Here is a 12352-nt window from a genome sequence, read left to right as displayed (position 1 = left end):
CCCTGTCTCAAAAAAACCAAAAAAAAAAAAAGGAGTCAGGAGAGCAGCACTCTGCAGAAGTGACGTCACCACAACACAGCTCTAGCCTCGCTGGCCCTGGGGCGCGGGGAGCACAATGCAGGGGGGCTGAGCGCATCTCAGTAGGTAGGGTTTGGCCAGTTTGACAGGACAGGCATGAGAAGCGGTGTGCATGCTAAGAGAGCGGGCGAACATACACGATGCTGTAAGGGACGGTACCACTTGCCCGGAGAATCTGCCATTTTTCTTTCCAAAAAGTAGAAAGAATAAAAACCAGATCAGGGCTATCTGTGCTGCTTCTTTATTTCGAAACCCAGTGGCTGCAAGAACAGTGAGGCCAAACCTAACCAGCTTTGGCGCTGAGGCTTGGCAGCAGTGTGTCCCGAGGTCAAAGTCCTGCTGCTCGGCCTGCCACCCTCCCGGTGCCTCAGCCCGACCCTGAGCCCAGCCAGCCCCGTGGTTTTACCCCGGCTCCCAGAAGCAAGGGGCCTGGCAGGCCCAGTGGCGGGGATAAACAGCCTCGCCAGCAGACAAAATCAGTGGGCTGAGAGAGCCTGCTCACCCTGAACCAAACAGTGCTCAGGGTTAGACCAGGGACTGCCCCACGCCCACCCCTGACCACCCGCGGGACCACCTGATGAGTGAGACAAACACAGAAATGAGGAAACAAACGCCCGCCGGCCTCACCGGGACAGGGTGACGGTGTTCTCCCGACTACAACAGATCTTAGAAGGCTATGTTTTTTTCCCTCAGCACTGGGGATTGAATTCGGGGTCTCATATGAGCCGGGCGAGCACTCTAGCATTGACCCCCATCCCTGGCCCTCTGGGTCCCCACCCCCAGTCCTGGGGACTGAACCTGGGGCCCTCTCTGTTCATCCCCAGCTCTTTTCTAAATTTTGAGACAGGGTCTTGCTAAATCGCTAAATGGGCCAAGCTAGGCTCAAGGTTAAATCCTCCTGCTTCACCCTCCCGGAGCGCTGGGACTACAGGAGAATGTGCGTCAGCCTGGCCGATTTTACTGCGAGACGTGGTCTTGTGAAGCTGTGCAGGATGGCGGCAAACGTGCAATCTTCTGGCCTCGGCAGCCTGAGTAGCAGGGGTTACAGGCAGGCAGCCCTGCGCCCAGCACAAAAACCCTTTGATCCAGAGTCCTCCTCACCAAGGCACGGATGCAGCTCTCAGGGCAGAGACTGCTTAACACTGGAGGGCTAGTGAAAACCAAACAAAAACACTGGTGCTCAGGCCTCTCCCCGCGGGAAGTAAACCAGTCGCTGAGAGTGGGCTCTGGACACAAGTCCCCAGAGCTCTGAGGAGAGCCCCTGGACAGCCAGGATGAAGGCCTGCTCGTGGGCCCGCTGGAGCCTGGGCCATGCAGCTCCTTGCTGTGCAAGGGCCGGAGGCAACCAGCGAGGCTCTGCAGAGTGTCCTGCTTAGAGATCTGCCGCACGAGGAACCTGGTGAGCCTGCACAGAGAGCTAAATACAGACGCCCCTCAAGCGTGCTACAGCGTGCACCTTTGCTCACGCTGAGTGGTGTGAAGGCCGCACCAACACACTCCGTACTCTTTATGCTGTCTCGGTGAGGCAGGCAGTGAGGGCAAACGAGGCACTCATGCAAGGGGACCTGGAGCAACATCTGCCAAGACAGCACCCGAGTGTCTCCAGGGGTTCAGCGACCGCCTGCTGTCCAAGGCGCAGCTCTGCTCCAGCGCTCCGGCCTTTGGGGCTCTCTGCCCGCACAGCTCACGAGCCTCTCCTCGCAGCACCGTTCACTACAGCTAAGGATGGGCACCAGCCGTGCATCCAGAGAGAGGCCTGAAAGCAGCGACGCTTCCGAGCCGTAAAGAGGGGGCGATGCGGACAAGCCCTGAGGACCAACTGGACCAAAGGCGAGAGCAACAAGAACAGTTCTCCTGCATGTGCGGCACACATTCACAAAGCAGGAATACTGGCAGGATAAAGAAGAAACTACAACAATGGCTTTGCAGAGGAGTCGCAGAATGAAAGGTGAGACAGGCAGGGGCAGAATCAAGCACCACAGAACACACATCCACACCCTGGTTGGTACTTGTTTCTTTTTTTTCCGATACTGAAGATCAAACTCAGGTCCTTGCACTTGCGAGGCAGGGGGCAGAACCACTGAGCTAAGTCCCCGGCTCCTATTTCACTTTAAATAAGAAAATACATATTAGCTATTCAAGATCATTCAATTTAGTTTTGAAATAAAATTTGAAATTGCCACAAAGCTTGTAGGACAATGTACAGCTTTTTTAAATTATAAATTATAATCTTACATTTATAAAACTTTACAAAGGGAACATAAAATTATAAATCATAAAAACATAAACAAAGTATATATATTACACACCACCTTCCACAAACACCAAACTACAAAAGGGTAAGAATATTTAATCAAAGACATATGCCACAAAAACTGTGTGAAAACAATAAAAAATTTGATTAGATGAATTCTAACCTAAACCTCCCTTAGTTCAGTGTGGTGATCGTTTTCAAAAGGCATTAATCCATTTTCAGAAAGTCATGTTTCCTGTTGAAAAATACTCAAACTGATTTCTACTATAATCACCAATATGATCCTTAAAAAACTGCCACCCTGAATGAGTTTTCTGACTGAAAGTAGGAATACTGTACTCCTACCTACATCAGAAGTCTGAAAGCTGGTACATTAAAGCACTTTAAGAATATTTAAAACATGAGCTCATGGCACATCCACAAGAGACACTCTTCGCAATTTCTAAATGCTGTAGAATTGCTAATAAAATTCTGGATTACAGGTACACACCTGTAATCCCAGCTACTCAGGAGGCCAAGGCAGGAAGATCAAAATTTCAAAGCCAGCCAGAGCAACTTAATGAGATCCTGCCTCAAAACAAAAAATAAAAAGGGCTGGGATGTAGTCCAGTGGTAGAACATGGGGGGGGTCTTCAATACTGAAAGAAGAAAATCAATCACTGTATCACTGAGTCATGATGCAGAAGCAGGAAGTAGAGAGGTTTAATCAATCTGCTCAATACTAAGGCAAGGTTACGGGGGCTTTCCTCACAAAGACCGGCCCTGCTTTCTCCAGGGTGTACTTTTTATCTTGCTTGCTCCTCTTTCACTCTGCCCAAGCTTGCTCTGAAGAGCCTCTTTCTCTCTCACTCTTCACTTTTACTTTATCACTGCAAAAAAAAAAAAACTACTGAGGCAAGGCAAATCTGACCATGGATGGGTTACCTCTTTCTCAGAGAAGTGAATATGCCAAAAATAAACCCTATTTAAGTGAAAGGTCCAGTTAGTGTGGACATCACCATGAATTCAGCCCCAGCAATTCACAATCCACACATGAGGTAAACCAGCAGCTGCTGTGGCCTGTGTCCCAGTGTCCCCTCTGCTGCGGTGGCCGGGTCTGGGGTTAAGGGCATGTGTGATTACTAAATCAGACCCCTGGTTGTTCTGGCAGAGTCCGGGTATCCAGGAAGGCCCTCCCTGGTGTGAGCATCGCCCACCCTGAGGCTGTGCCGCCTGGATAGGATAGGCTGTGGACCCTCGAGTTATGACTGGCCTGACATATGAACAACTTGACCAGAATTTTAGGTTTAACTTAAGCCCAAAGTATTGAGTTACGACCGGAATGCTGGCCCCTTGTGCTGTCTCAGACACAGATCTAACCCTTAAAGAGTCTGGAAGGAATTTGACAACGTCCTTTCCTGCGTGAAGTCAACTGAGAACTCCTGGGCCGGCGTCTCTCTGAGGACCCTGAGCTCTGCCTGTGTACGGGAGAGAGGCTGTGGAGGTTATGAGGAGCCTGAGCCATCACTGACCAACTTGAGTTACAACCAGCCCTTGGGAACGGACTGAGTTTGTGAGTCAAGGGCCCACTGTATATAAGGGACAGAGAGAGGGCTGCTGTTGTCACTTGCCCTCACTTGCTACTCGCTGCTTTTGCTACCTTCCACACTGTGGACCATTTTCCCCCCTGTGGTGTCCTCCACCAGGTCACCCTGCCTTGGAGCCAGCCGACTGCGGACTGAAACCTCTGCGAACCATGAGCTAAATAAACCTTTCCTTCTTTAACTTCGGGTGTCAGCCAGAGCCACTAAAGAAACTGAAACGACTCTCCTCAGAACACGGCTGCACCCGTTGTCTGTGTGTGGTAACAGGGAATGAACCTGGGGAGCACTACGCTGCATCCCAAGCCCCTTTTCTTTGAGACAAGATCTCATTAAATTGCCGACTGGTCTAGAACTTAAGATCTTCCTGCCTCAGCCTGCAGAGTACCTAGGATAACAGGCCTGTACCACCACTCTGGGGCTTTCCTCTTATTCCTATACAAATGTCTCTACTTAAAAACACATTTTTCATGCTGTGGATTTAGCTCAGAGGTTCCACCACCTGCCTTGCAAGCGCAAGGATCTGAGTTCGATCCATGGTACCAAACAAAAAAACAGAAAAACAGAAAACAAACAAAACAACACATTCTTTCTCTGTTTAGCAATTCTATTTTCTAGCTCTCAAAAAATGAAATCTTTTTTTTTTTTTTGGTACCTGGGATCAAACTCGGGAACTTGTGTACTTTCAAGGCAGGGTGGCAAAACCACGGAGCCAAATCCCTGGCCCTCAAAAAATCTTGCAATCTTGCTGGGCGTGGTGGCGCACACCTATAATCCCAGCACTTGGGAGTCTGAGGCAGGAGGACAGCTGTGAGTTCGAGGACAGCTTGGGTTACACAGTGAGTTCAAGACCAGTGTGAACTATATAGCAAGACTGTCTCAAAACACAAAAACAAAAACAAAAACAAAAGGACTCATTAGTCATTCCAGGGGATAAATTAAACATGCAAAAAAGGGGTTCTCATTTTGGCTTGCTGTCACCAGCAGCCCCGGACATACAAAAGAGGAGACCCAAGAGGCAGATGAAAGTACGGGGCTGCTGCTAGCCCCAACAGGGACCCCTGTGTACCACAAGCAGCCCCTTCCCTTGCCCGCCCCCCAGACCTGTCCCCAGTTCAGTCCAGGTGAGAACCAGGTCCCGACAGGTGGCCCGCATGGTCCTAGGGACGGTGAACTGCACACCGAGAGCCTTCAGTCACTGGCCGTCCACCTGCACAGACAGTGTCTGACAGGCGGCTCCCAAACAGCCTGAATCCGTGATCACTGAGCCTGCAAAATGTCACACTTGACCCAGGGAAAAACGTACACACACGCTCTGCCAGCAAGGGACGGAGGATGGAACGCCACAGACAGGCAAGACTGAAGAAATAAACCGATCAAAAGATCACAGAAGAGTGAATCTGGAGGGAGCAGCGGGTAATTTCAAAACTGCATCAGTTTCTGGAAATCATTTGGCCTGTCATTATTAGAAAAAATATCTCCTCAAATGGCATTGCTTCTATTATGTATTCCATTATTTATTCCTAGAATCAAAATAATCGGTACAGAGATTTAATATCATCCTAGAAGAAAAACTCTGGGGTATTTTTATTCAAATACGGAAACCGAAAAAGTTGATTCTAAAACGCATATGGAAACGCAAAGGAAGAAACCACGATATCCCGCAGAACAAAGCCAGAGAGGGCTTGTGCTGACGGACACCGAGGCTTATCTGAAATCTCCAGTACAGTGTGGAGTGGGTGGGAGGACGGAGAAAAGCAGCCGAGGGACAGAGCACCGAGCTCCCCGAGGGCCGCACGGAGACTGATTTAGTCAGCGGCCTGAATCAACTACACAGCCAGACTGATATGAAGAAGAAAAAGCTGAACCCTCACCCTCACAGAGAAAATCCACTCCACACGAACCAGAAACATGAGCAGAGGAACAGAACTTCCCCCTGCCGGTGGGGAAAGAGTCCTTAAACCGGATAGACCACGAGAAAAGCACGAGCCATAAAGAAAAAGACTGTGAAATCTGACGATATTAACATTAAGGCTTGGTTGGGTCGGGGATTTAGCTCAGTGCAGGGTCCAGAGTTCAATCCCCGGTACCAAAAAAAAAAAAACTTTTAAAATTAAGGCCTTCAGTTCATCAAAGGTACCAAGGAGAGAGAGAGAGACAAAGCAAGCTGCAAACTGTGGAGATATTCACAACCCATCCATCCACCCAAGGAAGGGTCTACACTGAGAACAGACAACTCCTGCAAACGAAAAGGGATATAACTAGAAAAATGGACACCGGCGGTGCAGCAGCAGGACACACTGAAATGTCTTGCGTGTTCGCAGACACCCCCGGGAATGTCCACAGCAGCATTATTTACACACAGCAAAGCTGACAGCGCCCCGAACGTCCTTCGGCAGTGGCCAGGGTAAGTGAAGCCTTGAGTATTTATTCATTTACACAACGGAGTACCGAGCAGCAATAAAAATGAGCAAACCGCGGGTACAGCGACACAACGGATCACACAAAAGTAACTCTCCCCGAAAGGAGCCAAAGCACAGAAGGTCCACTGCGCCAGCCAAGGCGCGGAGAGCTGCGCCCGCGCTGCTGCCCTCCTGTGGGAAGTGGCGCCGGGCAGACCCTAGTGCCTGCGGCTCCCGGGATGCGCAAATTCCGAGGTGGAAGGTCCGTCGGAGCTGAGCGAGAGACAGGGCAGGCAGAAACGGGCTGTCTCTCTAAGGAATGAAAGCGCTCCAGAAATGGATATGGCGTGGCTGTTCCGCCGTGAATGCACTTCCTACCCCTGCAGTGAGAGCTCCGCGGAGTGAAACCATCACCTTCTCATACACTTGGACACAATAAATAAGAGGGAGAAGAGGAAACATATACAAGTATACTCACTGGGAAAGAAACCCTAGTATACTACCAAACTTGAAAAGAAATCCTAGGGCCACCGCCCGCCTCGCCAGCGCAAGGTCCTGAGTTCGATCCCAGGTATCAAAAACAAAAACAAAAAAAAAAAGAAGAGAAATCCTGGTAACTGCCTCTCATTCTCTGTAAATGTGTAACTAGCTCAATCTCTTATGTAGTCCATTTAATAGAATTCTTACGAAACAAGAAGTTTTCACTGAGCAGCTGAATGAGGTGGGTTAGCTTACGCGAGGCCCCACCCCACAGGAAGCCGTGAGGACGCGGTGCACAGAACGTGAGGCCCTGCTCGTTTGTGTCACGGAAGCGTAAAATGGGCAAAAGCTACAGAAAACGACGGAGCAGACGTGCTAAAGTCGGTCTCCGGAAGGAGGGCGGCCAGGTATATAAGAAGGGTCTCAGGTGTCCTGAGACGGGGCTCTAGCCCGCCAGTGGCTGACCCACTGATAAGCATCTTTTATTTTCTCAGTACCGGGATCGAACTCAGGACCTTGCACTTGCAAGGCAGGGGCGGGTGCCGCGAGCTAAATCCCTGGCCCATAAGCTCCTCACTTGGCGGCACTTTGGAGAGGAGACGATCTTGGGACCCGGGGGCCCCTTCCCCTTCCCGCATTAGGGGAGCGGCCCTCCCACCTAGCAGGGGAGCTGGTCTGAAAGCCTGAGCCTCCTCCAATCTTCTCTCCTCCCACCGTTTTTCTCCAACACAGGCTCACACACAGGGCTAGAACAAAGTGGTGAAAGACAGGTGACTTCTGAACACAGGAGCCCAGCCTGGGGCGCAGCTACCAAAGAGAGAGACCACAGGCCAAAGGGCCAGCGGCCTGCGGGAGAACCGGGCCTCTGCCCGCAGGAGCGTCCCACCCTCAGCCTCTTTTCCCCAGGACCAGGTGAGGCGCTTCTAGGGGTGTAACAAACATGGCAACATATCCCTCGCCCTCCCACCCAAGAATCGCCGTCCCGTGCAGCCCTCTTCTAAGCACCGCGTGTGGGGCCCAGGCTGGCCGCAGAGCTCTCACACTTCCTCCGACTCCTATCGCTTTCTCCCACAGGAGCTTCGCTGAAACCAGGTAAAATGGAACTCTCGGATGAATCGTCTTCGGTCATTCTCCTTTACCTACCACAAGAAACAGTTTCTTCTACACGTGTGTAGTTCTTAAAAGGGCAACGAGGTTTCATGAAAGTGCATTCGATTACGGGAAATTATAAAGCACCTATAAAAATGTACACACCCAGATCTGCAATTCCACAGTTCACAAGTCAGCCCCTCACATCAGTACATGGGATATAATCCTCCCAAGCAACCTCTTTACTAATCCGGATGATGTGACTTTTCTCCTGCCTCCTAATGCGTGTGCCTGGGTACTTCACATACTTTAAAATGCAGAATCAACAGTGTCCGTGGATCAAGTTCCTATTACTGCTGCTTTCAAGTTTCTCCGGTCAACCCTTGTTTTCAACTAGTACGAAACAGCATCGTAGGTCCATTGTCAGGTAAACTCGTAATAACACATTTGGTATAAGTAAGACTGGCAGCTAATATCTTACAGGACGTAGATGTAGTAACTCAAAATACAAAATTAACTTTTTAAAAAAGCTTCAAACTTTTAAGCATTAACTAGAAGAGCATCATAAAAATTTTAAAGTTAATATGATTTTGTATTTAAAAATTCACTATCAAGAAAAACAGGAAAGGGCCAGGGATTTAGCCACCTGCCTCACAAGCAGAAGATCCCGAGTTTAATCCCCTGTGTAAAAAAAAAAACCAGGAAATACTGTGCTATTTTTTTTTCATCTGTAACTTTTTGACCTAGTAGGAAAAAAATCTGGAGAAACAAGGTTTAAAAGTTAAAGATGAGTTACAGCAATTCCCATGCAAACTTTGTCACACAAAAAATTCAAACTACTCTTGTACAAAAAAAATAATTGTAACACTTTAATTTCATGAACTACTTAATGTGCCTTAACATACATGAAAGGTACATAAGTGGAGACTCCTCCCTGGTGAACACATCCATTCTCACACCTTAAACACCTATACCACCTGGGGGGGGATCCAAGCAATTAGGAGGCTGAGGCAGGAGGATCACTGTAAATTAAGACCAGCCTGGCTACATAGTGAGTTCAAGGCCAGTCTGGACTACATAGCGAGACTCTGTTTCAAAAAACAAACAAACAAACAAACAAAAACTAAACAAAACAAAACACCTATACCTGAAGACTCCACCTTTCTCTCTCCAGCCTGGGCTGCTTCCCTGAACTCAAGTGCATGGGCCCAGCTGACAGACACAGTCACCTCCATGCCCACAAGGGAACTCCTGCTGTTCACTTCCTGTACTCTCCCCAAAACTCCACTCCTCTATTTCAAAGAAAACAAATAGGTGGGCAATCTACCTAAATGCTACAATCCCAGCACTGGGGAGGCTGAGGCAGGAGGATCATAGTGAGTCTGAGGTCAGCCTGGGTTACACAGTGAGGCCCTGTCTCAAAAAAACAAACACACATTGGTAGTATTTGCGGCCAATGGTAAAAATGTCAGCTACCATTTCAGTAAAAAGCAACCTCATTCCTCCAGTTATGCAGTCTAAAACGCTGTCTGACCAAGGGCAAATCCAGTGGGCTATGTCCTGACCCTCCATCCATTGCCACCATCCACTCCAAGGGCCCCAGAGTGGAATCCCCGCTTTCTCCCTTGCTCTTCCTAGACAACAGCAGTCGCTCGCTAGTGCATCTCAAAACTTACCACAGGCTTCCCAACCCACACACACACAGGTCAAAATCCTTGAAATGACCACAAGGCCCTCTTTTTCGCCAGGCATCTGCCCCATCCACCCCTCCAACCCTCCTTTCCTCTCTCTCTGCCCCGGCTACAAGATCTTCTGGGCTGTTCTTGAACCCACAAATTCTGCCTCAGGGCCTTTGCATCTCATCTCCCCTGCCAGAAATGCTCTGCCCCACACTTCTATGTGTGCTCTCCCTTCTTCGCATCTTTATTCAAATGCTGCTTTCCCAGCTGAGCCTCTCTAGCTGGGAATTACTAAAATTACATCTCTGTATTCTGTTACACTAAAGTCTACCAGTGCACTTTGTACTTTGAATGGCCCTTTTACCTGTGAGTAATTATATATCATGTGTTGATCATTTAGAAAATATTGACTCTTGGACTTATGCGGGTCTCTCAAGTAAAACATTTCATTATAAAATATCAAAGTATCACATCTGTAAATATTAACATCAATCTAGATGACAGTGGCAGATTCACGTTCTCTGAAAACCTAATTTTCACTGTAAAGCTAAAATGTTGGCAGTATGTGTTGCCAATAAGATCTTTAGCTTTCCATTGAGATTACCAGGTGACTGGTATGCACATTTTAAATTCTGACAGATTCATCCAAACTCACCAAAAAGTCTGTATCAGTCTTTACTGCCTAAGGCTGTATAATCATCACTAGTCAAAACATAAATAATTCCCTTTTCCCCTTTTCAAATCCTGAATCTGGGAAGATCATAGTGAATCACCGCATTCACCTGCCTAATACTAATGCTAAAATAGAACTAATGTTTCACCGTAAGTAAAACCCAGGTAACTAGATTTAATTAGCTGAAGTGAATACTTTCTGTAAGGGAGCAAGACCTCACCTGGGCATGATGGTGCATGCCTATAATCCCAGCTACTGATGAGCCTGGGACAGAAGGATGCCAAATTTGAGACCAGCCTGTGCAACTTAGGGAGACCTGAGGTTTTTTTTTAAACAAGATCTTACTATGTAGCCCAGGCTGGCCTCGAACTGGAAGTGATCCTCCTGCCTCGGCCCCCGGAATATACTGTGATTACAGGCATGAGCCACCGCACCTGGCTAGTGAGAACTTTCTTGAAATAAACTAAAAGGTGCTGGGGATACAGCTAAGTGGTAGACTACTTGGGCAGCATGTGCAAGGCCCTAGGTTTAATCTCCAGTGCTTGAAGTAAAAAGAAGAAAGTAAAATCTCAGCCAGTCATGGTGGCATGGCGCCATCCCGTACAGGGCAAGAGGAAGGTGAAAGCGCCATGGGGGAGTACATAACTAGAAGCTGTGCATCCTTCAGGAGGAACGCTGCTTCCCCACATAGTTCCAAAGTGACGATTTTCAAGTCCTCCTACCTGAGTACCTGAAAAGGTCAAGGGTATCGTGTCAACCAGAATCTGTGGTTCTAAGCCTTTTTCAGAGCGCAAACCACTTTGAGAATACGATGAGAATTCTGGGTAGACAAAGTGGCAAATCATCCACACAGGCACTTGAGGGCAGGTGCCAAACCATGTATGGATCCTAAGAAACCAGCGAAGTCCAAATTCCCAAGAAAAATTACTCGTCCCGAGGAAGAGTAACATGGCTTGTCCCAGACCAACAGTGACTTAGAAGCGGAACCAGGCCAAAAATAAGAAACTCAAACAAGTTTTGAATAAAGCCATCATTTTCTTGTACAGAACAAGTTCCACCAGAAATTATGAGACAACTACAGTAACAAAAAGGCCAAGCAGAAGTGGAAGGAACAATTACTGTCATTTCAGAAAGTTCCTTGATGGCCTAAATTGAACGCATTAGGACAAACATGACCAGAAATCTTGAAAAAGCACTCACCATGTTCCACAAACACATTGCAGTGTGGACCCCCATGCCTCAACGATTCCTTTTTCCCTCCTCCTTTGATGAAATGCAGGGCAGGCAAACTTGGCCTTCTCTGGTCCCCAAGAACTTTTCCAGGCTGCTGCCCCATAAAGCAATGATAGGCACCCCTTGCCAGAAGAGGGTTCAAGGTCTTCCAGAACTGTCAGTGGGCTTTCACATTCATGCAGCTCCCCAAGACAGCAACTGAGGCCAATCTCAGAAAAGGGTCTTCCACACAGAAAGGGAGCAGAGTTCAGACTGACACATGTAAACAAGAGTTCCAATGACTTCCACAGTTTATCAATTTTAATTACGCTGCAACCCAAAAGTTTCTTGATTGTAAGTATTCTCTACGAACCAAGTCTCTTTTCCAAGAAGTTAAAGTTTAAACCGAAATATTCACAGAGGTTGTCGAAAAGTACCAACGAAACTCAATTGATTTCTATTCCCAAGCATAAAGGAAACGTTGACCATCTTCAGATACTTCTCCAAAGCTTCTCCTGTGGAAGTCACCATTCCACTGCCTTGGTTTCTCCACCCTACGCCGCTCTCCGGAAGAGGACACAGGTCACTCAGACTTCGCAGAAAGCTTACTCTCCAGGCAGACTGAGCAGGAATGCGTTGCCAGCAACTTTTAAGTTCGCTTTTTAAAAGGCCTGTGAAACCAATCCAGACTTTTCCGTTCCATTAAACTTTGTGGCTTCGCTGAGTCCAGGGGGGCCGTAGGTGACATTGGAAGTCAGGGCATTACCGGCTCGGCGGAAGTAACCTGGGGGGCAGAGGAGGCCACCTGACAGCAGGAAGGGATTTGAATGGGGGGTTCCGCGGCCAAACTCGGGACCAGGATCCGGAGCACAAGGCGGCTCGGGGGGGAAGAGGAGGCCGCCGGG

The 12352-nt window shown here is 48.4% G+C and overlaps 1 protein-coding gene across 1 annotated transcript in view; it reads right to left on the bottom strand.

Moving 5' to 3' along the window:
* Positions 1-12346, bottom strand: part of Abl1 (ABL proto-oncogene 1, non-receptor tyrosine kinase) — a 141092-nt gene extending 128746 nt beyond the window's left edge. Inside the window, exon 1 of the mRNA XM_010627456.1 lies at positions 11436-12346. Within this exon, the coding sequence (XP_010625758.1) occupies positions 11436-11571 (136 nt within the window). The 5' untranslated portion in view covers positions 11572-12346. The remainder of the gene's footprint in view (positions 1-11435) is intronic.
* Positions 12347-12352: the final 6 nt, after the last annotated feature.

The sequence above is a fragment of the Fukomys damarensis genome, unplaced genomic scaffold, assembly GCF_012274545.1.
Source record: "Fukomys damarensis isolate Sample0158 unplaced genomic scaffold, DMR_v1.0_HiC HiC_scaffold_36, whole genome shotgun sequence".
Taxonomy (NCBI): domain Eukaryota; kingdom Metazoa; phylum Chordata; class Mammalia; order Rodentia; family Bathyergidae; genus Fukomys; species Fukomys damarensis.
Note: the sequence above shows the minus strand (reverse complement) of the source record. Positions and strands in the feature narration are given on the sequence as shown.